The 25,919-nt window shown below is 35.3% G+C and overlaps 2 protein-coding genes across 3 annotated transcripts; both read right to left on the reverse strand.

Moving 5' to 3' along the window:
• Positions 1–526: 526 nt before the first annotated feature.
• LOC112574289 (serine/threonine-protein kinase NIM1-like) lies at positions 527–9,351 on the reverse strand. 2 transcript variants are annotated; one of them, XM_025255272.1, is made up of 5 exons: positions 9,178–9,351; positions 7,075–7,232; positions 6,304–6,669; positions 5,640–5,908; positions 527–3,828 (listed from the first exon to the last, which is right to left on the reverse strand). In XM_025255272.1, exons 3-5 carry the CDS (start codon positions 6,662–6,664, stop codon positions 3,079–3,081), a joined length of 1,380 nt encoding a protein of 459 aa, XP_025111057.1. In that variant the 5' UTR covers positions 6,665–6,669; positions 7,075–7,232; positions 9,178–9,351; the 3' UTR covers positions 527–3,078. The 2 variants fall into 2 exon arrangements, with proteins under 2 accessions (XP_025111057.1, XP_025111056.1); XM_025255271.1 differs by having other exon boundaries at positions 6,304–7,232.
• A 2,474-nt stretch (positions 9,352–11,825) lies between these two features.
• Positions 11,826–25,904, reverse strand: LOC112573767 (DDB1- and CUL4-associated factor 15-like). Its single transcript, XM_025254358.1, has 13 exons — positions 25,655–25,904; positions 24,258–24,376; positions 23,523–23,667; positions 23,141–23,247; positions 21,963–22,063; positions 20,595–21,752; positions 19,901–20,001; positions 18,277–18,396; positions 17,989–18,074; positions 17,471–17,526; positions 16,952–17,012; positions 16,487–16,599; positions 11,826–16,304 (listed from the first exon to the last, which is right to left on the reverse strand). The coding sequence occupies exons 1-13, from the start codon at positions 25,691–25,693 to the stop codon at positions 16,249–16,251; spliced, it is 2,262 nt and encodes a 753-aa protein (XP_025110143.1). The 5' UTR covers positions 25,694–25,904; the 3' UTR covers positions 11,826–16,248.
• Between the last annotated feature and the right edge of the window lie 15 nt (positions 25,905–25,919).

A 25,919-nucleotide genomic window follows, 5' to 3' on the forward strand; every position in this document is an offset into this window, starting at 1 on the left:
CATCAGACCGTAATTCTTTGCTTCACGCACCTGGAAAAAAATGGGCACAGCATGGAACAAAATGTACTCAGTCCCAGGGGGAAAAAAAAAAGAAAATCATGAAGGTGAGGAGGGGAGAAAGACATTTGTTATCCTGCTACAAAGCAGAATTAACACGGCAGAGTGCTTCGAGAAATTTTATGGGCAAAGTTTTGCAAGACAACGTTAGCCGCCATGCATACAATAGACACACTGCATGAGTACCTTATTCGTAATTCACCTTCCACAATTCTTCCTTCTCTCTATACGGGCCCGCTCTTCTCTTCCACTAATACCATACGAAGCGAGAACGTTGAGAGATAGGGATGACGGGAGGGATATAAATAAAGGATGTGGTCTGCTTAACCGACGCCGATCTTTGTGACAGCAACTATGACAACCAGCGAAAAAAAATGTACGAAAATTAAATATGTATTAAACAAATAGATTTTATTTTCGACAACTGGTTGATAAAAACAAACACACAAAAGATTACATGGAACAGTCGTCTCAAATGTATCTTTAATCATTACCAGATTCTGCATTTTGCATTGTTTACATTCATGGAATGTGCCAGGCCTAATAATTTTTACTAATACTAATATAGGTGTTGTATGCAGTAGCAGTAGATTTGTGAATCTTGACTGGTCTGTCAGAATATGACTGAAATTAATTGTATGTCCACCAACATATAGCTCAAGACAGATTATAAATCAGTCATAAGCAGCATTAGTGCAGCTTTTAAGTTTAAAAGCACCTTTTGCAGTCAGGTATTCTTGTTACAGCACACATTCCATAGTTTGTTCTTTGTATGTAAGAAAAAATTATAAGTTTAACAGGCTATAACTTAACACATGTTATACGGCAAAAGGTCACATCTATATCAAAAGAACAATTTCCAAAGTGCTGTTTTATCATAAAAATCTCACATATTCTATTAATCATTCCAAGCAGTCCTGTTCATCAACTGTCAAATGGTTACACCCCCTAAAATGTTTTATGTCAATAAAAAAAATAACAAGAATAAATGTTATCCCAACAAGCTTAGAACAATGATCATAACCAAATATTATAGGAGTGGACAAACATATATCTTTTGTGTAAAAAATTGTTTCTAAACAACACCCCAGAAGAAATCATACAGCAATAAAATTAAAATCCTCATTAGAGACTTCCCCCTAACAAGCGCCAATTTTGATGCATGTTCTTTCCTCTAAAATGTATGGGAATATATATGTGCTGATATGTCAGAATAAAAATGACTATTATTCTTATTCTTGGGGAACCAGATTGCCAAGTGATCAGAGCACCAGATCTGAGGAAAGAGATTTATGCACCAGTGTAAGGTGCAGCAGACATTCAGTTGACCCTGGTGTTGTATGAGTTTGGAGTAAGCAATGAAGTGGCATTGAGCACCACCCTTATAAAAAAGCTGGCCCCCCAAAAAGTGTGATCTCCAACACCTCACTCCCCAAGAACAGAAAATTTAGAAGACTACCTTTTCCTTTTTTTGCTAGAAACAAACATTTTGCAATACAAATTTAGATGCATGTTTGCTTTGTTATCCAACTCTGCCAGCAGAGAATTACACAAACGGTATTTGAAAAAAAAAAAGATGCTACAGACAAATGACTTTTAATCTCTGCAGACTGGCATGCTATTTAAGATTAATATAAAGGATGAGTTTATCACACTTCCATATAAAGGCACATCTATATATTCTATAGTTAATATCATTATAACCATATATAACTCTTTTCTAATGATGGCAATTATGCTTGCACATAATCTAGCTGTCAATGGAATGCTAACACTTAAAAAGTTAAATTTATTTTCACATTGTAAAGTATTATCATGGAGAGGTTTCTTTTTAAAACCCGTCAATAGTTCTTAAAAAAGTATGAATTCAAATAATCAAGTTGTCTGTATTTTATCAAATTATCTTGGTAATTCCTTTAATGTTATATTCAGGAGTTTCTCATCAAATATATAATTTAGAAAAATCGCATGCAGAAATTACTTTTTGTAAAATTCTCTCCTTGTCTTCAGAACTTCCAAGTGAAAAATGAGGTCTAACATGAAAGAATAATGCATTTTCCCCAAGACTTCTTTGTCCAGTACTGACATCAGACATTTCTCTAACACAATATAACTCTGTAACAATGAGCATAGCACCAACTGAAGAATTCACACTCTCTCACACACACATACACAATGTATATCACAGATTCTACTGGTTCCAAAACATGCCGGTCATGACGACACAGAAATGAAATCAAAATGGGGAAAAAAGTTATTTGCTGCCAGATTATTGTGTCTCTCTTGTGGTAAGACTGCAAGCTTGTCAAATATATTTAGACAAGTAAAAAGTCTATGAAACATTGCAAAACATTTCTTCCATAACCTTTGCATTGAAGAATCACAAGAAGAAGACATAAAAGAAAGGATAGACTCCAGACGCAGCAAAGAACAGGTGAGACATCATGCCAAGACCAGCTAATTTAAATAGCTATAAATGTAACAAGAATCTAGTTTGTTATTTCCATTCTTCCACAGGCCCGCTGTAGCAGATACTGGCCTCATGCTGACCTACTTTTATAGTAAAATAGACATACTATAGATTAAGTATGTTTTAAAATGTGTGCATCAATAAATGACAGTATTGAATAAACTATTAAGTAAACTGTTAATTTCCTCTGAATCTTCAAAAGGTGAATGATTAGATCCTCTATACATGCGAAGACTAATACTGCTGCTTTAATGTTTATTTAACATTTGTTCCTCACTTATACCATTTACTGATAAAATGCAGAAACTACACACCAATATATATTAACGTTTTCCAAGCTCTCAAGTATTTAAAATAACTTATGACAGGCACACGTACATTATCCAGACTAGTAACATGCCAAGAAACATTATTATTTAAGTAAAGTTTTAAGATGTATAAATGGAAGTGCATTTCACACCGCTGAAAACAACAATTCTTTAAAATTAATAACAACAGTAAAAAACACCAACTTCCCAACAGTTGCTATAAGTGTCTTACGAATATCGTTGTCATAAAATGATACAAAGCTTGCTGGATGGCTGTTTAATGGGTGGCTGGAACTGACGAGGCTGTTCGTTGATATTGTTCTCCCTAATCATGAAGTCTTGTCTGAGATCAGGCTGTCCAGAATGTTTCTTTTGAACTCTGTGCAGCACTATTCGGTATGTGCCCGTGATACTGTTTCTGGAGTCCCAAACAATCATCTCTTTGAAATGATCATTTGTAATTCCAAGATCACTCAGGATACCTCTGGCCTCCTTTACCTCTTCTGATGCTGGGTTCTGGTCTTCTAGACTAGGGTTCAAGTTGAACATTTCTAGAGGTCCTGGAAATTCTTCACCCTCCAGCCAATCACAGCGCTTAATTTCATCAAGTGTGAATCTGTCTTGTGGTACATGCTTAAGGATGCTGCGAATGAGGAATTGACAGCTGTCAGACACATATGCAGGAATTGAATAGCTCCCTTCAAGAATGCACCTTTTCAGCTTGGCCACAGTGTCTGCACGAAATGGCATGATGCCAGTCACCATAAAATACAGCATGATGCCCATAGCCCAGATGTCAACATATGGGCCAAAGTAACACTCGTCTTTGAACAACTCAGGGGCAGCATAGGGAGGGGAGCCGCAGAATGTATTGAGAGTCTGATCAGCAGTGGCACAGGTGCTGAAGCCGAAGTCACCAACCTTGATCCATCTGGGCATGGCATAGAAGACATTTTCTGCCTTCAGGTCACGATGAATGATGTTGTTGGTGTGCTGTAATTTGAGAATATAGCAACAATCAACCTTTCCATGCTTACAGAAATTGCTGCATTATTAGCCCCTAATCTATTATCCATAACTATAATTATGTTTTTATAGCTGGATCTTCCTTATACATTACAACAGGAAAAATGGCAATGGACAATTCATTACATTCTCCCCAGAGAGCTACACTGCCCTACAGGCTCTTACACTCCTATCAGTGCATATTTAAATACATCAAAATCAATACACTTCATCTCTGAGTACTTTAGCCCCAAATCCATTTCATCAACTCTCTTCCTGCTTTGAATCAGCTTTCAGTTTACTAGTCTTTCTGTGAGATGGACTATTTGTCTGGAGATGATGGTGTATGGGACTGCAGGGCTTATACAAGTTATGCATGACTTCAATCCATTTTCCTTTGCACATTTTTTTACTCAGGTTTCTGAAAGTTCACTGCCTCAGCAGTATGGCAATGTATCATTCAGTGTAATCTCTTAGTTTGAGTTTTGTTATTTCCATTTTTTCACACAAATATATGGTTCCTCTAATGCCAGAACAATTTTTATACCGATTTAACCTATACAATTCATAAGAGTTGTCCCAGGTTTTGCTCATTACACAAAAGAAAACAAAATTTAGTCAGTGCTTGTGTTTCATTTTTGATGGTTTCAGTTTTATCTTTGACCTTCTGCAATTGTTTAAGTGACAGGGTGAATCCAGCTTAATTATTATCACCATGCAAACAAGTATAATCTGAGAAAGCTATTTGTTCAAACATGATAAACTGCTGCTATCTCATGATAGAAAACTGACAGCCTGGCAACACTTCTGTCAACATTAGCTGGTCTTTGCAACAATTTATAAACATCAGAAACACAATATTTATTGCATAATCATGCCTAGAAACTTTGCCTCTTAATGTCATCGAACAGACATTCAGAGTCCCTATATATAGTTTCTATTAGTATTATTAATTCATTTGTCTAACATACATTCCCTCAACTTTTCACCCTCCTCGATCCCTCCCCCCAAAAAAAGCTTGTTCAATCAATAAATGGCACCCTTGACTTCTCCCTGTTATCTGGTTTCTGAATGTTGCTGTCACAAGCATTTGCCAAGGAGACTCACAAACTCACTTGATCTTGATTGATCGTGTTGTTAGGAGTTGCCATAGGGACCTTTTTAAGGGCTATTTCCTTCCTTTTTAATATCTACTTACTGTCTTTGTGTGCTAATTTTACAATCTTCTGAAGAAGGGAAAAAACACTAATTGATCAGCATTAACAAAGGTGAAGATGTCGAAATAAGAAACAAATGAAGTGTATGGTGAAATGGAGTCTTTTCATCTATATTGATGAATCTATATTGCCTTGACACATCAGATGGAGAAATGATGACTGGGGGAAAAAAATTGCAATTTAGAGTCTAATTTTTTTATTGCCTGGAACTGAGTGCTTTAACTCATGTTTCTTCAATTCGCAATTTACTGACTATATAACTGATGTCTTATGCTTAATTTGTTGAATAAATGTTTGTGTGTGTGTGTCTGTGAAAGTCTGAATGAGCAAGAGAGAATACAGCTGTAAGTGTGCATGCCTGTGTGCATGGGGCTATGCTAATCGCCAGCTTAACATTTGAAATAAGTCATCTTTTTGACTATATGGAATAAATTCTTTCTACTTCTATATTATATGCAAATCTATGATGACTCAAGCTAATAATTATGTAAAGAAGGCAAATGTCCAGCTTTCATCAAATTATCAAATACACTCTAAGTGGCCAGAACACCATCTGCCCACTTAATGTGTTTCTGAACTCACCATATGGTCAACAGCAGCCACAACTTGAGCAAACACAGACTTGGCTTCGCTCTCCTGCAGTTTTCCTTCATTGGAAATCTTTGTGAATAACTCTCCTCCACCTGCATACTCCATGATAATGTGTAGCTTGGCTAGTGTCTCCACAACCTCGTACAGTCTGATAATATTAGGGTGATGGAGACGTTCCATGCTGGAGATCTCACGTGACAACAAACGTTGTGTTTTTTGATCTAATTTCGTCTTATCCAGAATTTTGATTGCGACTTTCTCTGTGGAGACAGATCAATTGCAGACCATCATTATTTTCAGATATATAATTTTAAAATAACATTTCAAAAAGTAAAAAGATCTTAAAGGCAGAGGTTATTTTCCATATTATTATTTTACAATCTGGGATAACGTTTGATTCATTCTAAAATGGTACAAACAGTATAAGTTCCCTCAGACAGATTGAACATTATTATAAATATCCAAATTTAGGGATAGATCAAGTAACTACATCTTTCCATTACCCTTTCTTATATAAAGAACTTTAAAATATCTGAAGCAAATGAATTTCACCAAAATTGCATCCAGGCACACAATATTTTTTTATGCCCTTGTAGCCCTGTGAAGGTCCAACTTTTTCTGACATCAAGACTTCTATTGACATAAAAACTCCTACCTTTCGTAAGTACATGAATTCCCAGTTTGACCTGAGAAAAGTTGCCAGATCCAAGTTCTCCACGGATGCGATAAAAGCCAATGCGACGGCCAAGTGTGATTTCTTTCATAATTTGCTGGTCTTGAGTCAAATCCAGCGACAGTTTTTCATAGGGAGTTAAGCGTCGTTCCCAGCGTTGTGTTTCTGTAGGAGTAGGCTCACTCATCTCAGATGTGGAAGTAGGGTTATGAGATGGTTCTCCAGTGTGATTCATGGAAATGGGGCTAAGGTCATTGTCTGTGTGCTTCTGCAGAAATCCATCTCCTTTGACTTTATCATCGTGTTTGTCTTCTACTTCAACTACCTTCTGCATTTCTTTCATTTTTCCTACGAAAGAGAGTTTAAGCACCACTATTCCTCTTTCAAATAATGCTACTGATGTGAGTTTGAACTCTATATAATCGATATGTACTGACTGTTTTCTAACAATCAGATACCACATATAACTTTGAATAAGCTCTCCAAAATGAGAGGAAACAACCATCTATGGTGCATTTAAATTAAAATCCATGATGCTGACACTGAATTCTTTGGTAAAAGTGTGCTAAGTAAAAAATACATCGTTTTTCTCCTCATTTTCCTCAGAGATCTAATGGCACCAACACTTTTAATATTCAGGCACCTCACATGTTTTGAACTGACAGATTTTCCATAATAATAGGCTGGAATATGATCAGCAGAGTAAGAACATCCAGCATGAATACACAAAGAAAGTTGTCTGACTTCAAACACCTCTTTAACAAGGATGTCCTGGCAACTCTGCACAAAGTGGATGCCATCCATGGTGGCACCACCATCTATGGCTTCAGGTCATGGTAGCAATCACTTCTCAAACAGAAGACCATCTATGTGAAATATAGCATCTTCCCATGCCTTCAGAACCACAGACTCTGAAAATAACAAGATTAGCTTGAATTATTGATCAGATATTTAATTGCATGACAGGTTATATTTTACCCTCCCACTGGTAGTCCAATAATGAATGAAAATTACTAGCAAGGATCAATAATGATCGAGGTATGTTTTAATCACACAAACTATTTGAATTCCTTAGCCCCATTTTCAAATGATGTATACAAGATGTTCAAATAGTCTAAAACCAGAGGTAAAATAAGTTCTTTAAAGGAAAAATAGCATTCATGTTTGATGAAAGGGTACAGATAGTTTTTTGTTAGAGGTTATCAAGGACTGATCCAGATAAAAGCAGACCATACAATAAGAATAAGCATAAGCCATGCAGATCCCATGGGTTCAAGACTTTTCATTGTGCTTGGGTGATTAGTAAAATTATCAAGGAGCACCAAATTTAAAAGAGAAAATGTAAAATAAATTCTTTTGCCCCCATGACATCCTCACGCTATACAAGGATTGGTTACACACATTTGCCAGAAGGGACTGAAGAGTTGAGAATGCATGCAAACATGCATATGTTTGTGTGTGCATGTGTGCACATGTGCATTTATCTGTCTGTTTATACCTTCATATATGTGTGTGTATATATTTTTATATACCAATCAATGACAAATGTGATCAAAAAGTTTAACAAAGCTTCATACAAAGAAAAAATTTTTGCTAATGCTGCTTTCATGAAAAATGTGAAGCTTCCCACTTAAATGATCTAAAAGGCAGTAACATGACACAAATATTTCCTCAGTGGTTGTATCAACAATACAAAGTGATATTTTGTATTAATTTTGCTGTCCTGGTGATCACCCTGCTATGTGCCGTATATCCTAGCACTCATACAGTGTAGAATGCAACTTAAAACAATGCGCCTGTTTACAATCAGCCTTGTGTTAACTTCAATGGGCGTAAATGAACGTTTTACACAGCTCAGATAGATATTGTAACTAGAGACACTATCAGGAAACTCTTGACAGCTCATAAATTGTCTTTTTTTTTTTTTTACCCTTCTATTTGACTTGGTATGACCATTGTTGTTGATATCCTTCAAGCAAGAAAAATGAAACTACTTGATGCCTTTTCTATAGAGAAAATATGAATACCTAAAGAATATCTGAAGTATTTAAAAACTGAAGACATTATTACTAATGGCATAATAATCAAAAATGCATCCTCCCTCTTTGTCTACAAGCAGCTGCACTCCAGCTTTATAAGTTTAAAGGGCACACATTAAGGATATATGTGAACATGTGTGAGAGAGAGCGCAAGAGAAAGTGAGAGAGATTTTGAGCGAAGGAAAGAGGTGTTGTAAGTTACATATATTGGAATTTTGTGTGCGTGTGTGTGTATTGTGACTGTGTGCATGTCTGCATACTTGCACTATAGTGTATTTGGGAAACATGGACCAGCTTATAAGTATTATGTCTTTGAGCTCTATATTGTAATGTATAGATAAATTTACTTGGACTGAAAACAACAAAAACAATTTAGAGCTTCATTAATTTTATTTTGCAAACAAAAGGAATGGGCAAGAAAATAATCTTTAGGTTGCTCTAAAACTGTAGTTGTCATGATCTTCCACCATTCCCTTGTATCTCTCTCTCTCTTTCTTTCTCTATCTCACTCACACACACACATGCACAGTCCTTTCTAGAGGTGCCTGACTTCTTTTTTCGAGAGTAGGGGCTAAACGTGGATGTGCTATATACAGCGTTGTACCAGGAACATATTCCATATTGTTACCACTTAATCTGATGGGTATTTATACTAATCTTGTATCTGTGTTTGTATAGTTGTCATCTACATAGGTAGACTATATACCACTAACTAGGTTATGATAAAGTTGTGTTACCTAAGTAAATGGGATAGACGCGCGCGCTCTCACACACACAGGTACATATATGAAATAAGTTGAAAGAGTGCAGTACCTACCTGAACAAAAACCATAAAATATCACCCACTGTCTAGTGACGACGACTGCATTCCACTTGTGCACTACAGAGAGTGCTTCACAAGTGAAAGGCACAATGCACTGAATAGTACACAAAGCAGAGCCACTCAAGTCAGCTCGGCCAACGCCACCTCGCACAACAGGAACTCGTCGCGCTCGACGTCACCAATAGCAACTGGCTCAGCGCCATCTAGCGGTGTGTTGACATTCCTCGCCGCCATCGAGCAGCCCGCGGACTGACAGCTCCCACGAAATAATAGTCTGTGGAGTCTCGATCTTGCTCGGAAATGGTGTAGTGCAGCGTGAGGTTCTGTATAAGGTGTTCCAGCGTGCGCAAATCATTTGAAATACTGTGATCCAGGCTGTAAATGTTCCTGTCCACACCACAAGTTCATTATCATTCATATAACGAATCTTATAATCACAGCTAGGGGAGGTTGCCCGCAAAATGCAAAAAGGCGAATACAATTAAAAATCCATTAGTATCACTAATTCTTATCTGGCTGGGCTTTCAGTTAAATGCGATTATTTTCACAATTAAAAACCATACATGCACCGCGTCCATAAATAAGTAAAAGTAAATAAATAAAAATTCAATTATATGTGCATGCACCTGAATACACTGGTTCCCTTGCTTCGAACATTTCCTTTAGTGTCGATCGTGGAGTTACGCGTCGATCGATCGCAGTCTACGCAAAACAGATCTGCACCTGAATATATCACGCCTCACCGGACGGAAATTATTTACCTGTCCTTCTACCTGAAAGATGATATGGTACAGCCTTCATAACCACTGCATGCTTTCATTACATACTGCTTTATTTCATGTTTTCAGCCGCCTTAGATGCTGATGTTGTGGAGGTCTCTATTTCACAGTGCTTTCACGTGTAAGGATCGATTTCGCACTGTGAGGTGGGAGAGGCGGAGGGAGAATGGGACGATCGATGTTTTCGATCTCTACGTACGCTGCCTCCGCCGGCCGTACATACTACCACCCCCATAACGCACCCTCTGACATGACCGTTAGACCGTATATATATATACGTGTCCGTCCACCTTCTGGCGAAATGTATATAATATGGGTTGTTTTATGTATACAGACAGCCGACACGAATGCGCGCTTATATATGCACCCGTGTTAATTATAGCCTGTTCGAAATGAAAATTCATCGCCTTTTCATGGACTCGATCTGATTGTACGTAATATTAAGGCTTATATGTAACCACGAACTTGTATTACACACATACACCCATGCTGTAACAAACTATACGTACATGTATGATTGTGACTATATATATTGTATATACTTAATCCTATATATAATTCACTTCTCATACATAAGATCTAATTAATCTAGGCCTAGGGTGATGCGACAGCTAGAATGGATGCACGAGTTTATATTTTCGCTGATTGGATTGTGAAAATATATAGCACGAATACAACTGTATTACAGACATTTTGAATTAATAAAAATTATGTCACATTATATAATATTTAAACGTGCATTAAAAACGCACGTCTTCCGTAAACATTACTCATAATTTAACGCCCTTTCCCGTGAGTCATTTTTCACACCCTTAATTCTTTTTGCAACATCATATGTTACTCTCAGCTATATTGTTCTTGTTGTTTGGTTCCTCCTTTGTTTTTTCTGTATTGGATTTTATTCGTCGTTTAGTACGGTTGCTTACTCTTTTATAGGTCATATATTATTTAATTGTTTGTTTTCTTGTCCCCGATCGTATGCTGTCTGTTTCGTTCGGCTAAGAGTGCGAGTATGCGCTTTACAAACTTTGCATTTATTATTATTTATATGGAGAATCTATATATGCTTCTTGTCTTAAGTTGAGTTTTTATACGCCATCCAGGCAAGTCGATCATGGTGTTTAAGCCATCAATCGACGATCGATTTTGTGCTGTAATCAGTCCAGAGGTTCAATCAATAGATTACTTTTTTATTATTTTACTAATCTGCTCGTCGGTCTATCGCTTCGTCTACCCAATGACGGCAATAACCGTCTCCGAGATATATATATAGTTTTGTTCCTGTTCATAGCAACATATGTGAAATAAGTAATTCATTGGCTCGAGCGTTTAATATTATAACAACGCCATATAAGTTACCTATAGCTAGTATACTAACTTGTGCAGAAGACTAACAGAAACATAAAATGTTAGACCTCTTATATATCAAGTTACTTCATACAGACAATATTAAATTTTATCAAGTAACTTTATATAATATTATATTTGCATGAAAACCACGGACGGGTATATATAGGTGGATTGCTTTCTGCCGAGACCAACGTTTAGCCTCTTGAGAAGTTCTCCGCTGATAGTCTCGGCAATGAACGTGACTAAACCAGAAGCTTTGTACAAACCCCCTCGTTTTAGTAATCAGAAATGTGACTAAACCGGAAGCTTTGTACACACAGGCTTCGTTTTAGTAAACTGGAAAAAAAAGTGTGCCAGCAGTCTAGTAAAGCAATTTCGTGATGAAATACTTTTTTGTGCCTGCATACCCATGTTTGTGTGCGAAGATGACAATAATAAGAGATATATATATATACACACACATTATTTCTACATAACAATTTACACTTCATCATTTTAAAACACAATGCTAGATTGCTTTGTTTTGAAGCGTTTTATTTTAACACTTCTGCAAAAAAAGAACATTTCAAACAGACGAAAGTTAACTTTCAAGTGAATGCAAACATTGGATGCATGCTTACCAATGATCTGTGGATCAAAGAGATTTTTTTATGCAATCAAACTTCAAAACTAATTTCAAAATAAAATGAATAAGCTAAACCATTATGAATGCAATACTTAATGCCTGCCAATATTCTCACTGCAGTTCATTGAATGAACACCATCATAAATCCACTTTCACTTATCAAGCATGCACAGAAAATTCAAACACACATGCATGCAAGCCCCGCCCCCCGCCCCCCACACTCAAAGGTTCAGAATATAAGATACATTTTTACATCATACAGTGTGAGCTTATGTTGCAAAAAAATTGAACACAAGGACAAAGTCTGGCTTTTGTTGTCAGCTGCTGATTGGCTGTCTGAACTGACAGAATCTAAAATTATTAGTGTACATCAGGTCTTTTATTTTATGTAATTCTGATGTTATTTTAATTTCCCAAGAAACTTAAAGTGAAGCTTTTTTGTGCCCAACACATAAACATTATTGGAATAGCTGTGGCCTTGTTAACTATTGCCACAGAATTTTCTGCAAAGCAGATGGACTGTTAAATGCTTCTGGCAAAGCAAATGAGAAAGGGGTGACAAGAGAAGATTGGGAGTGAATTATATCTTTAACGGTATGCAGCTGCTGGTGGTGAGCAGTTTGAAAATCTAACATCAAAGCTTGGTTTAAGGGGGACAATTAATTTGTACTATTTGGTAAAAGAGATCTACAACACTCAAAATTTAGTTTTGTGACCTTTTGTCATACAAAAAAACTGTATAGGATGCCTTCCTGATAATGTTTCCTAACTTGAGAAAATAAAATTCCCCCCCAAAAAAGTCATATTATCTCCTTGTACTAGTATACAGAAGCTCATGGCTAATTAACTAAGATTTTTATCTAATGATGCTGAGATGTGTATTGGGACATTTTTTTAACACCACTTAATACTTTTAAAATTAAACTCTGGGGTTAAGAAGATAAGTGATGAAAATGTCAGTTCTGGATAGGTGAAGTGAGAGCATTTCAACTTGGTTATCAGTTAACTGGTAAATTATTATTGATTAGCTGTCAGCTTTTGCAAATTTTTGAGACCTAGGAGTGGAACACACTTATTCAGGAAATAAGTCTATACTTTCAACCAGCTAGTTCCACCCAATTTCCATCTCGCTTATTTTCTCATTTTGATCTACATTCATCTTCTTATGCATTCCTAAATTCTTGAGAAAGAAGCATTCCTGGCCTAATGATTTTCATAAAAGTATAATTTAAACATCTTCAATAGTAATAAAATAATAATCATCAAATCAGTAATATTTTTATCATCATCTTTATCACCTCTAAGACTACGAAAGACATTTAAAGGCTTACTGCAAATTAGCCTTAAACAGGACAAGAACTTTGATATATTAACAAAAATAGAACTGAGAGTTGATTCAGCTAATTATTAATTATCTAAATTGGAAACATTACCATCAATTGTAACAAAAACAAATAAAAGAAAATCAACACAATATCTTTTATATATATATCTTGAAGTTGTTTGTGCTAACATTGGCAAAGAACAATCAGCTGATACGTCACAAAGATATTCCATTTGATATAAAATAACGGAACATCACAGCCTGCAAATAAAAAAAAGAAAAGAAAAAAAGTAACCCAGCAAAACCTATAAATGTATTCTTCAACTAATTAGAGAACTGAAATGCATAAAAATGCTTTAACAATTAAATAAAATAAGATCTTTTGTATCTTTAATTTCGCATCTGTACCTCTACTAAATTACTTCAAGGCACAATGCAAGCACAGCTAAGGTTGCAAGGCTGAGCAAATTTAAATAACCTGACCAACTTTCACTAGTCCAGGCAGATGAGATTAAACAGTAATAGGCTGGAATTCAAACCATATTATCTACATTAAAAAAATCTAAATTAAATGTCAAATTACAAAAAAAATGCAGCAACTATGTAAATAAAGATGTGTGCAACAGGTTTTCTTCCATGACTGTTTAACGCAGGTAGCACCTAAATTTAGAAGCCAACAAGATATACTGAAATTATTTAAAGTCTAATGACTTTAACACTCTAAGAAATATATAAATAAGAACTTTGGTACGTCTTTAAAAACAATTTCCAGAAGGACCTGCTAAGTGGTAAGGGCTTGTCAAGAAACCACATCAGTCATTTAAAAAAGGACCTCAATATGTATAACATCATAAAACAAACTAACCCTAACCCATCATAAAACAAAGCCAAAAATTCACATCATCTTCTGTTATTTTTCTTTTTAAGGGAGGCTAACTGAATGATTTCTTAGTATTATTCCAGTCTTCTAAACTGTCAATGTAATTTAAATCAGAAGACATTCAACCTACTGATCAGTGATGATGGCAAGATCATGAGCCATCCGATACAATTTTTTGCATCTACAACAACAACAACAACAAAAAAATCCATCATGTTAAGAGTAGACCATAATGCTTATTGTTGTACATGATGTTCAGCAACACTGTAGTAGTTCAAACTGAACTTCCAGGCAAAATAAAAATCACCTGTGAAAAACACCTTTTGTTTGAAATGTTCTTAACCAAATGAAACTAATATTAAAAGACCTGAAGATGTAACAGAAAATGGACAAATAATCCTAATTCTTTAAAAACCAGCCAAATTGCAATGTAATCATCAGCAGATAAATTTTCAAAATGCTGTAGCAGTCTAGCTTTGTGTTAAACCAATATGCTGATGACTATCTTCAAATAAACAAAAATGGAAAAGCATCCCATGCTCATTTTTTTTCTATATGTCTGCTTAAGTGGAATGAGATTGATGATTCATAACATAGGTTATTCATGGAAATTGAAGTGCTCAGACAAAGAAGTGCTAAACATGTTAAAACATGTTATGTCTTGTGAAATGTGGAAATTTAGATGTGTCCACATGCACACACACACCAAGGTATAACTACATACTTTTAAATACTATGGTCTTGAATAAGAATATATGACGAGGAAGAAATGATTTGTTGTTATGCATTACTATGTGACTGGACTAGTGGGGGGAGTAAAACATTACAGCATGTCATTTTTTGTTGTTGTGCTTTTACTCACAAACCTATCTTCTGATCTGGTTGTGTTCTACAGCTTGGATTAAGATCATAAGAATAAAACAAACTCAGCCATAGACATTTCTCAGTAAAACAGAAGACTGTAGACTCTGTATAAAACCTATTGCCATGTTTGCTCTCTGAAAACATCATGTCATGCATTTACTTGCTCTATGCTTACAAAAATTGTTATATACTCTTTCATCATAAAGCACTGTTCCTGAAGACAATATAGCCAATTTTTCAGGATAATAAAATGCATCTGGAATGTTTTCCTCCTCCGTCCAGAGAGGAACAGGACAATGGGACCTTGTAAATAGAATCATAATTCTGTGCTATAGGAAACAGCAGATTAAACTCATTCATTTTAGACTGTTAACTCTTATTTTTGTAATAGTTTTGAAATGAACTGGGTGATTTACAACTGCCAGAAAGAGAACATTTTCCACTCTTAAGACTAATTTAATTCCTCATTTCAGTAAAACTACCACTGTGAAAACTAGTGTGGATACAAATACACAGCAGAAAAGCACATACTAACTGGATGTCACATGACACAGGCATTCACAGAAAACATAATTCCTGGTAGTCGATATTTTCATAAAAAGATGAAGGAAATCAACCTTTCTTACTTTCTCCACACTTGCAAACACACCATCTCTGTCACATGCTGAGTATAAGAGCTTGATCTGAAATGTTCTTTGTCAGAATAAGTTTTTGTCAATTTAGCTGCTTACATATGACAGTATACATTAAAAAACATATTCATTTTTTTTATTAAATGCTACTACTAGGAGCATTTGGAAGATGTTTTATAGATTTAAGGCCTGAGGACAGTGATATTCAAACGCTTCCTCAAGCCATAATTTAAAAAAAAAAATCTGAAATAAAATGCGAGAGGAATGCATATTTTTTTCATAACAGTACTGACAAGATAAACTGAGACACATTTGTTTTTCTTGTTTTTTTTGTTTTTTTTAGTGTAGCATCAAATGTGAGAACTACCTTTATTGTAAAACCTTTATGGCAATATGTTGTAATCTTACTTTCCAGGATAAGTGTCATATTACTGCTTTTATACTATGCTGTAAACTAAAATAATGGATGACAGAATTCTAGTCTCAAACAATGGCCTTCAACCAGTCATTTAAGATCCAAGCAAACAACTCTCTTTTTGCTTGGGAATCAGCAAAGCTTATGCTGAGGTTTTCACACTGCCACTCACTATCCAGATATAAACCTTTAAACTTCACAACATGATGGCAGTGTATTGATATGGAGCCACTAGGAGAGAAAGTGATTGACCTGAAAAGAAACAAACATTTAATGCTTCCAAAGTATCTGTTCATGTATAATGCATGAAAAGAAATTTTATCTTAAAATACACACTTGAATATCATTGGCATTTTTACTTAACTATATCAAATATGTAAGTAACATATTTACTGGCAAGTGCATCATCAGAAAATGATTCAAATGTTGGATACCTTTGAAGACTGCTTCATTTGACAGCACATGCACACTTCGAAAGAAAGAAGGAGGTACAGCAACTTTTCGTCTCAGGAGGCAGCACTCCCGACTACCTGGTTTCCATTCTCGTCTGCAATAGTCTTACTTATGTGAATACACTGGACATATTCTCACACAAAATGTCTTATTCTTAACAGACATAAAAGGTGGCCAATTTTACTCACATGTAGTTACATGTTTCTTCCAGGCAGCTTATTCTGTGTGTTATTAAAAATGTACAATTAACTGGAAAAGAAGCTGACAAGACAAATAAGTAAAAATAATTCTAGATTACTTCATGCCTTTATCTTCCTTGTGAAACACAGTAAATAAAATACTGATGAACTCCTTTTCATGTCTAAAAATACCAGACGAAACATTCACAACAAGAAAACCTATGATTCAAACAGATGGAAACAATAAGCAACAGAAAAAATACAAACCCCCTCAAAAGTTGCTCATCAGCCTCTGTCAGGTCTTCAATATGCAAAGTAGAGTACAAACCTAACATACAAAAGAAGCATGAAATCAATACTCTTGAACAGGAACTGAATTTGACTTGAGCTTCTTAATAGCAAACTAATATTAATCAATTTTTTTACCTTTTTATAACTCTTGACAAATATTCTAATATGGTTCAATAAAGATGGCACTTTGTAAAATTGTTTTTACTTTCTGAAATCTTAGTATTATAAAACACTATTTTAAGCAGACACTGATTCACAAAGTAAATAAAATCAAATCACAAAATTAGTTTTAAAATTTCATGAGAAAGGAATGACAGCAGTAGAGATAAGATGACGGACTAAACTTGGCTAAGTGCACACATAACATATTAAGTAATAAAAAAGTTATCTCAAAATCTTTGAAAGGAAAATTTTCTGCTCATGAGCTGTACATCATATTAAGAATGAAACATGGCTAAAATATACGATAGCAATTATGAGCAACACTTTATATACCTGTGCACAAACTGAGCTCAAAAGTAAAGCTTGTCTGGTACAGTTTAATTGTAGCCCTGTTTAACAAAAAAAAATCATCTTCAGTACCAATGTACAGCTTATATTTATTAACGTGTTATAACCTTGAAAAGAAAATGGAAAGGATACGACAGGCCTTTGAAAAATATATTTCCCCACAAAAAATATATTTTCCCACAAAGATGGACAGTGTTAGCGAGATGTATGCAAACTATTACAAATACATGCTACCGTATTTAATCTGGCTAATCACCAACATGTACGACACAATTCTGGTAGAAAAAAAAAAATAACCTCACTGTCCTTCAACAGATGCACCAACAGAATAAAACAGACAATGACAAACTTCATCTGCTGAGAAAATTTTAGCTTATTGCTCTAAAATGACCTTTCATCTATTTACACTTGATTTTATTTTTTTTTAAATATGCAAAATATAAAGCACATACATGTTCAAGTATTATGAGTCTATGATTTTCTGCCATTTTCTCACATAATACCTCATTTTATTCCTTGAATCCATAGTCTCTTTAGCTTGGATCAAAGCATACACTGTGCCATAAACACTGCGACTTGCAGGACACACCTGATAATCAGTAAGAAGAAGTTGCAAAAGGAATATCCTTCTGCTAAGTTAAAGTTCTTTTTTGGATCTATAATCTGCACTTACTATATAGTGAATATTAAAATTAGTATCAAATACCATTACTATTGGTTAAATGGCAATTTTGCTAAACATTTTCGAAGAAAATTAGCACATTTAAATAAACAATCCACTGCAAACATACATCTAGTATTTGAAGATCATAGTTGCAGAAGGCCACATAGCGCTGGCCCCAATCTGCTTCACTGTGGATAGCTTCAACCATGTAATGCTCGATGTCAAATGTCATCTGTAGGACTGTGATCTAAAACACACACAGCACACACACACACAAAAGCAGAAAATATTCATTCTTTTCAAAATGCTATTGGATAAAAAAGAAGTTATAAACTCAGCATTATTTTTGCTTTTTATACACAAATGTTGTTTTACAATAATTTTTGTCCTGCTAGGAAAGGGTAACATAATTTCATTGAACTGTTTATGATGAAAAAACTATATTTTGCATTCCCCAAAAAACCTGAATGAAAAAGATGCAAAAATGAAAGCAAGCTTTTAGCAGTGGTAAAAAGATTGTGATTGACACCATGAATAGTTTTCTGTAACATAATCCTGTCTTTAAAAAGCTTTGTACAACAATATCTTAGAGTCTATTTTTCTTTAACATAAGTAATAAGTATTTCACATAATTCATTTATGGTGTATATCACATATAAACATGTTAAATTTAAGCCACCTGGAAATGGTGTCCACACACACGAAAAATAACTACATTTGTATATTCATCTCTATATGAACAATATTCAGTGTCTCCAGCTTGAAATTTTATGTCAAAAGATCTACCCAACTGGTGACACACATCATGTTCAAAAGACTGTTTTCGTATCCCTTATTAATGCCTTAAGCATGAAATCCTAACGAGAAACAAATCTTCAGAAACCAAATAAAAATGATTTCTTCGCCTGTTTGAATCTCCATCAAGGCCGAAGCTGCGTACGATGTCAATACTGGTAGCATTATAGCTGACCCCAGCATGACTGATACAAGTTGCCCAGAAAATACACAACTTCATTGATATGTGTAGAGCTGACTTCGCTGTACCTACACAGAACTCTGTCATATTTGAAAACCACTTTGCTCCTACAACCTAGTAACATATACACTGAAGAACCAAGAGGGTTTTAAAGTACTGCAAAGGGGTCCATGCTTTATTGGATATAAAAATAAACATGCTTTATTTTGTCCAACAAACCTGAATAGGTGCATGAATACCTGAAGTTATCTCGATAAATGTACTTCAAATTTAACGTTTAAAGCCAAAGTATTATAGCTGTGACTGGTGACACAATGTGATGTGAGTAATGTGCACATGGTAAATGATAAGGAATATCTGTAACAGCGTTCCTGAAAATATCTCTCTGCTTTTCCAATTGTTTAAAAATTTGCATAAGTCTCTCCTTTTTTACTGTTATTTCACCAACAACCATGTGAGCAACTATGCCAATATAAAAGTGCAAATCATTTCCAATAGTAAATTTTCACACTTGAGGCTTTAGTGACAGTATGTAAGTAAACTGACTAACGTTAATTGTAATGGTTACCTTAAGATCAAAAACATTTGAGGATCACCGATGCTTAACATGTAAAGTCATTTTTTGTCCTCTGCTGCCTAAGTACATTGTGTTTGGGGTTTTGAACCTTCACACTTCTCAGGATCAAACATGTAAGATCTAAGGTTTAATACCTTCAAGCACCTATGAGCCTAGAGCCACCTCGGCAACAACTTAGTCTCCTACATTTCTGCTTACCAGTGACATGTCAGCTTTGATTGTTCGGATAATACTCAGTGGTTTCTTGTTCCACACTACTTGAACTGGTAGAATACTACGGTATGCGAGGTCATATTCATCTGAAAAGACAAACAATTTTCTTTATAAGTTCTAATGAATTTAGCCACAAACAGTACTCAATTATGCCACAAATTTAAAACTTTATACAATAATATGCAATAACATTTCTGCTCAAGTAATATTCCATTTAAAATAATGTTTTAATACTAACATTTGGAGACAGGTATAGCACATGGATTCTAATAAACAGTTCAAGGTGCTGCTGAGGTCAGTTGCTTTCAATACTAAAGTCTTTTAAAGAGATGTATTGTAAGCTGCTTCTTAACACTGTTTAAATAGGAAGCTTGGCCTGGCAGAGAGGCAAAGGAAAGTGCCCCAAGTACATGGACCAGCATAGGTGAAGGCGAATTGGTCAGCCAAATAAAGTTTGTTACAGAGAATATGGAGCAGAAGGGTATCAGATGCTGAGCAAAGTCTGGACAGTTGGGGAGGAAAGTAATCTACGACATCTAAGAAATGCTAGTCCTAATTTAATTATGTGAATATATCATCACTATTCATAAACTCTGGAGTGAAAGCAACATAAAAATAAAATAAAAGTAAAACATCTTGGAAGTCCTTATTTTCCTACAATCATTCATGTATACCTTACCTTCTGCTGGCTGCGGAGAATCTACCAACTCCTCACCACCCAAAGCAAAGCGTCGTACTGAAAACGTTACTGTCCGGGCATAGTTTGTGTGCACGATAACACTCTCAGAACTTTGGGATCGAGAAACACTATCTCCACTGCTGCTAGTAGAAGAAAAGAATGAACGCTGAGAAGAAGATAAACAAGAACTGGAGCAGCCAACTGGCTCTTCCACCTCACCAGGCAAGTTCTTAGTCCCACAAACCTCAAATGTTGGACTGTGGATAACTGTAGCAGGAGGTGACTGAAGACTATTATTGGATGTGCTATGGCAGTGAGGCAGAATGTCTCTGTCTGAAGTTTGTGCTTGACTGGGTCCCTTGTCTCCTCCACCAGTGCTTCCGAGCTGGCACACATTGTGAGGACTGCGGACATTGTCTTGGTACCCTGAGGAGCTCTTGGGTGACTTGGGTGACTTGGGAGATAGGCACTCATGACTAGACACATAGTGAGCATTGCCACTGTTACCATTTTTCACATTTTCAGAATTGTTAGCATTGCCTTCGTTTTTGGTTCGCAGAGCAGGCCTGTGTCCACTCACTACTAATAACGAACAACAGCACTGAGCACTGCCTTTTAATGGACTTTTGCACTTTTCACAAACTCGAACTTTCTCTTCTCCTCCACACTTTCCTAACTCTGCCTGGTCATTGTCACTATTTTCTGAAAAATCTGGGGAGTAAAAATTTTCTTCCTCCTCATCACTAGTAACTGCAGCAATTTCACACACAGAAGATCCTGAGGCACGACGACGTTTCTGATTTGAGTTTTCAGGCAATCGTTCATCAGAGCTTTCCTGTGTATAGTATGTGGTCACTGTGCCTAGAATAGATAGATCAGCACCAAGAAAAGTTCTTGTACTTCTTCCTTCGGAATTTGCTCCTCTACTGTGTGAAACTTTAGAGGAAAGACGTCCCGCATCATCAAAACTTTGAATTGGTAACTGGGTGTCAACTTGTAATGCTACAAGTGAATCGCCTGTATTGAGAACAACAATACCATCTACACGTAGCTGAACACGAGGAGAAAAGAAAGGGAATGGAGGTGCCAGGTCAAATTTTGTATGTACACAGTAGCTGTGAAGAAGACACTGCTGAATAATTGGTCCAAAGGTTGGGGCTGAAATAAAGAATTTGACAAGAAGAGATAAATAATGCCATACCAAAATTATTAAAGGCTTTTACTTAGTTTAAGCTGAAAATATCGCAAAACTGTCATAATTAATTTACACAAGATTTTAGTTGTGTTTCTAAAAACAACATGCCACATAAATCAAAATATTTTCTCCCTTTACCTCTCTCTCTTTTTCAGTCACTCAACAAACACTACCTCTTCTTCCTAGATTATGACAATCATGGCACTGTCCAACAGAAGGCACTGCTGTTACCGTCAAGAAGCACTGACAAGTGTCATCACGTGCACCAGGTACACTGAAGCAAGAGGGAACAAGGAAACATACAACACTTTGTTAAAAAAAAAATACAATTCATAGTATGATCCAAATACCATATTATCCCTTTTTCCTATGCAATAACACTGATGTCAGTGACATCAAAAGCTTTGCCCAAAATTTTCTGTGTCGATTTTTATTTGGTACCAACAATAATGTACTTTATAATGCATAACACGAGAATTAAAAAATGTGATATCTGATCAGACGCTGGCACCAAGCTTAACAGAGTTTCTTCGGGAAAATTCGTGTATTAAGAAGTGATAGTTTTTATTTCTAATGTGCTCTAAGTGTTGCTGTTGTTTGAAATATTCAATGACCAGCGAAAGGAGTCAACAAGCAAATGGAAAACCTATTCTGTCCAACAAATTAGTCATGTGGCAACCACTTGAACAGAAAATTATTGGGTTTTACTCAGAAATCTTGTTCTTATAATATTCATATTTCTTACTTCACCAAACACTCCAGTGAAAAGTGCTGATCATATCTGACTGAGTTTTAGGCAGTATTTATAAATTTTATCTTCTCAGTGAGGATCAGATATATGCATTTGTTGGGAAACAGTTAAGTTTAGGTGACCTATGTTAAGCAATTGCTTATCTATGTTTTTGCTTATGATTTTGACAGCAGACATTTACTGAGCCTTATTTGTCATGTGTTGATTAGCTATGATACAGAATAAAGTACAGGCAATCGGCTGCTCACCAGACTAACATCAGTTTTTTTACTTTAGCGATATTGGTTTCTGAACAGGTGTGTTAGTTTATTAAATTATCTTCAGGGCTTCTGCTTACGCAAAAAATTGCGTACAGTACGCATTAAAAGTTCGGAGGACCCCTTCAATTTTTGTCAATGGGGTCCCCTTCAAATTTGGGCGAAGAACAGGGACCCCTTAAAAATCTGAAGAAGGGGTCCTGGGACCCCAAAGAATTTAGCCTTAGCAGAAGCCCTGATCTTGAAGGCCTTAATTAGTGTGAAGAATGGAGTCTTTAACTGTGATATATTTGTGAAGTTGATGTAGTCTTCAAAGCAGAACAAAAGGTTTCTGCACACTCACCTGTGACCATAGATGATGATCTTATCACAATCTTGTGGCCACTCACAGTAAGCTATAAATAGGTCTTGTGTAATTTCTTCTTCTCCAAACAACCTTACTTCTGAAATCTGAATAACATAAGTGAGCACATATGACTAGTTACAGCCATTGGGAATTATGTGTACACAGAATAAAACATATCTTTGTTCAACCACTTAAACAGGCAGGACTGACAAGCAAAGAAAAAAAGCAGTGAAATAAATATCCAACAGTAAAGATTTTGTGTGGAAAAAAACAAACTCTGGCAATGGAGACTAGGAAAACCACAACTGCTGGAATCAAAAAGTTACCCTCACAATCTACACACAACTTCTGAAAGAAATAAACAGATAGCAGAACTTACCAGTTGTAGAGGTTTATTTGGAATAAAAAGCCACCACTGTAGCTTGTACACATAGAAGGGATAAGCAGTATGTTCCTCTGTGTCGAAGTACAAAGAGTAGGACAGAACAAAGTGACCAGACTTGCTGAATCCCAGGAAGATGTGACTGCAATGAATGATAATTTATTATTTGTTAGAATTCAGGAATAATCCCTACTGGCATAAACATGAACTGTCAACACAGATTGCATGTTTTAGAAAATCCCCTATTTGATGTTTTGTTTGTCTTTAATTAAAAAGTGACATGTGTTATTGTAAAGTTCATCACCTGCTGTACCATATATATTTAATCTAAAATTTCAAATGACACCACTTCAAGACTTAATAGCTTATTTCCTGAAAATTTATAAAAGAACCAAAGTAGGCCTCAGCTTTCTTCATTTATTTTAAGTAAATCTTATCGGTTTTGCTGAAAGCACTTTTTATTTTCTACAAATACAAATATTAAATAAAAGTGAAATCTCTTCCAAGTTATTAAAGAGTGCAAACCACCCAATACCACAAAACAACAAAAAAACCTCTCAGTTTTAATATAATCATTTAACTTACTTTGTTTGAAACAAAATAACCCCTTCTGCCCACCAATACATTATACACCACCAGAATTTATTGTTCTGTCCCCTTCATTCTATTCTCTTTGGAAGGACACACAAAGAAACATGAAGAAGAAGAATAGTAAATATTTAATATGATCACCCTTCTTCCAAGATAGCAGCTGGGACCAAGGACTTTAGTCTATAGCACATGCGGCCTGGAATTTTTGTAAATAGCTTCCATGGCAGTTTTCTTTTGGATGACTGAAAGCTTCCATTTACCTGTTCAAAACATATCTATTTTAAAACTAAAAAATATTTTTATTTACATAGATTTCAATGCACTGTATCTCATAAGATACTTTCAATGACAATATTAATGGAAATTGATCTGAAACTGCTCAATAAACTACTGTCCTAAAAAGTGACCAATGCATATCCCAATGGCATTTTGTTCTCTTACAATTTTTAATGGTATAAAATTTAGAACATAATGAAATAGTGGGATATATCAGAAAACTGATACCAATCTGCTTTGGCTAAAGTAGCCATCAAGAATCCTTTGTGGTTCATGATCTCCACCACATTCATTCCAATGAAATAAAGATCTAGCATATAACACTCAGACAAAGCCAATAGGGATGTGTGGCATGTATATTTAATAATTTAGGTGTCTATTTCTCCTTTGCTTATAGAAAATAATAACTTCAAAGTGGTAAACACAATAAACAGTAATAACATGATGGTCACGAATGAGGTAATAACATAGTAGGCAATCATTTATCTACTAAAGCTATTTTGTATCACTAAGTTACCACAGAGATATTTCAGGCATAATGATGATGATTATTGCTCTAAATACACAAATGAGAATTTTCTTCTGAGTGGTTTTTTTTTGTTTTTGTTAAGGTCACATTTACACATATGATAGTAGACATATACAGTTATCAAATACAATACTTTCAGTTTACAAATAGTTTATTCAACAATCTTATAAAAACTGTCTTAATCCTAAGTCAGAATAACTGTTGATTGATAAATTACCACAGTACTATACTGTCAATTGTCTGGCATCTTTGCAATTAAAAATAAAAAAGTCTACACATAATAAAACGAAATTACCAATGATAATGATAAAATCATAATTTACATACCACACACACTCTAGTTCCAAATTAGTACTAGCATCAGTAGTACTAGAAATGCTATTGTATTAAATTATTACTTACAGCATAACAGGGGTGGGGTTTGTCATAATGTTCTATAATAAAGAACAGTTTAAAGAATTAACAGTGGAGACTGCAGGCACTTTTTTTCTACTAATGCTATTTCAGATACTTAGAATCTGGGATTTTGGTCATTAAACGGCAGTGGTCACTATTAAAATTATGTCCCTTAGAAGTAAAAGCACTTTGTTGTCTCAGGACAAAACAAACCTTCTTAAATTTTTTTCTGATAATGCTTCCCATAAAAATATTATCTTATTTAACCCATTAATAATATATTTCCGAAAGGCTTCAACCAGCTCACTGGTCTTTAAATGGAGAAAAGAATACGAACCTCTCTTGCGGCCAACTTGTGAATAAGGCTGGCCGCCATTTCTTTGAAACACCACAAAAGATATTATACGAATGATGTCCCTTGAGGTTTCCGTCTTAATTAGTTTACTTATTAACTTAAATTTCTTCGGATTTTTCGATGAAATACTTATGTTTGTATATGAAGTATTTATTGTTAGCTTTGAGTGATGTAAACAATGAAGAACTGAACGAAGTTTCATTCAATATTTTAGGAATCTCAAGCAGACATCATCTAACTGTCGTCT

The sequence above is a fragment of the Pomacea canaliculata genome, linkage group LG10, assembly GCF_003073045.1.
Source record: "Pomacea canaliculata isolate SZHN2017 linkage group LG10, ASM307304v1, whole genome shotgun sequence".
NCBI lineage: Eukaryota > Metazoa > Mollusca > Gastropoda > Architaenioglossa > Ampullariidae > Pomacea > Pomacea canaliculata.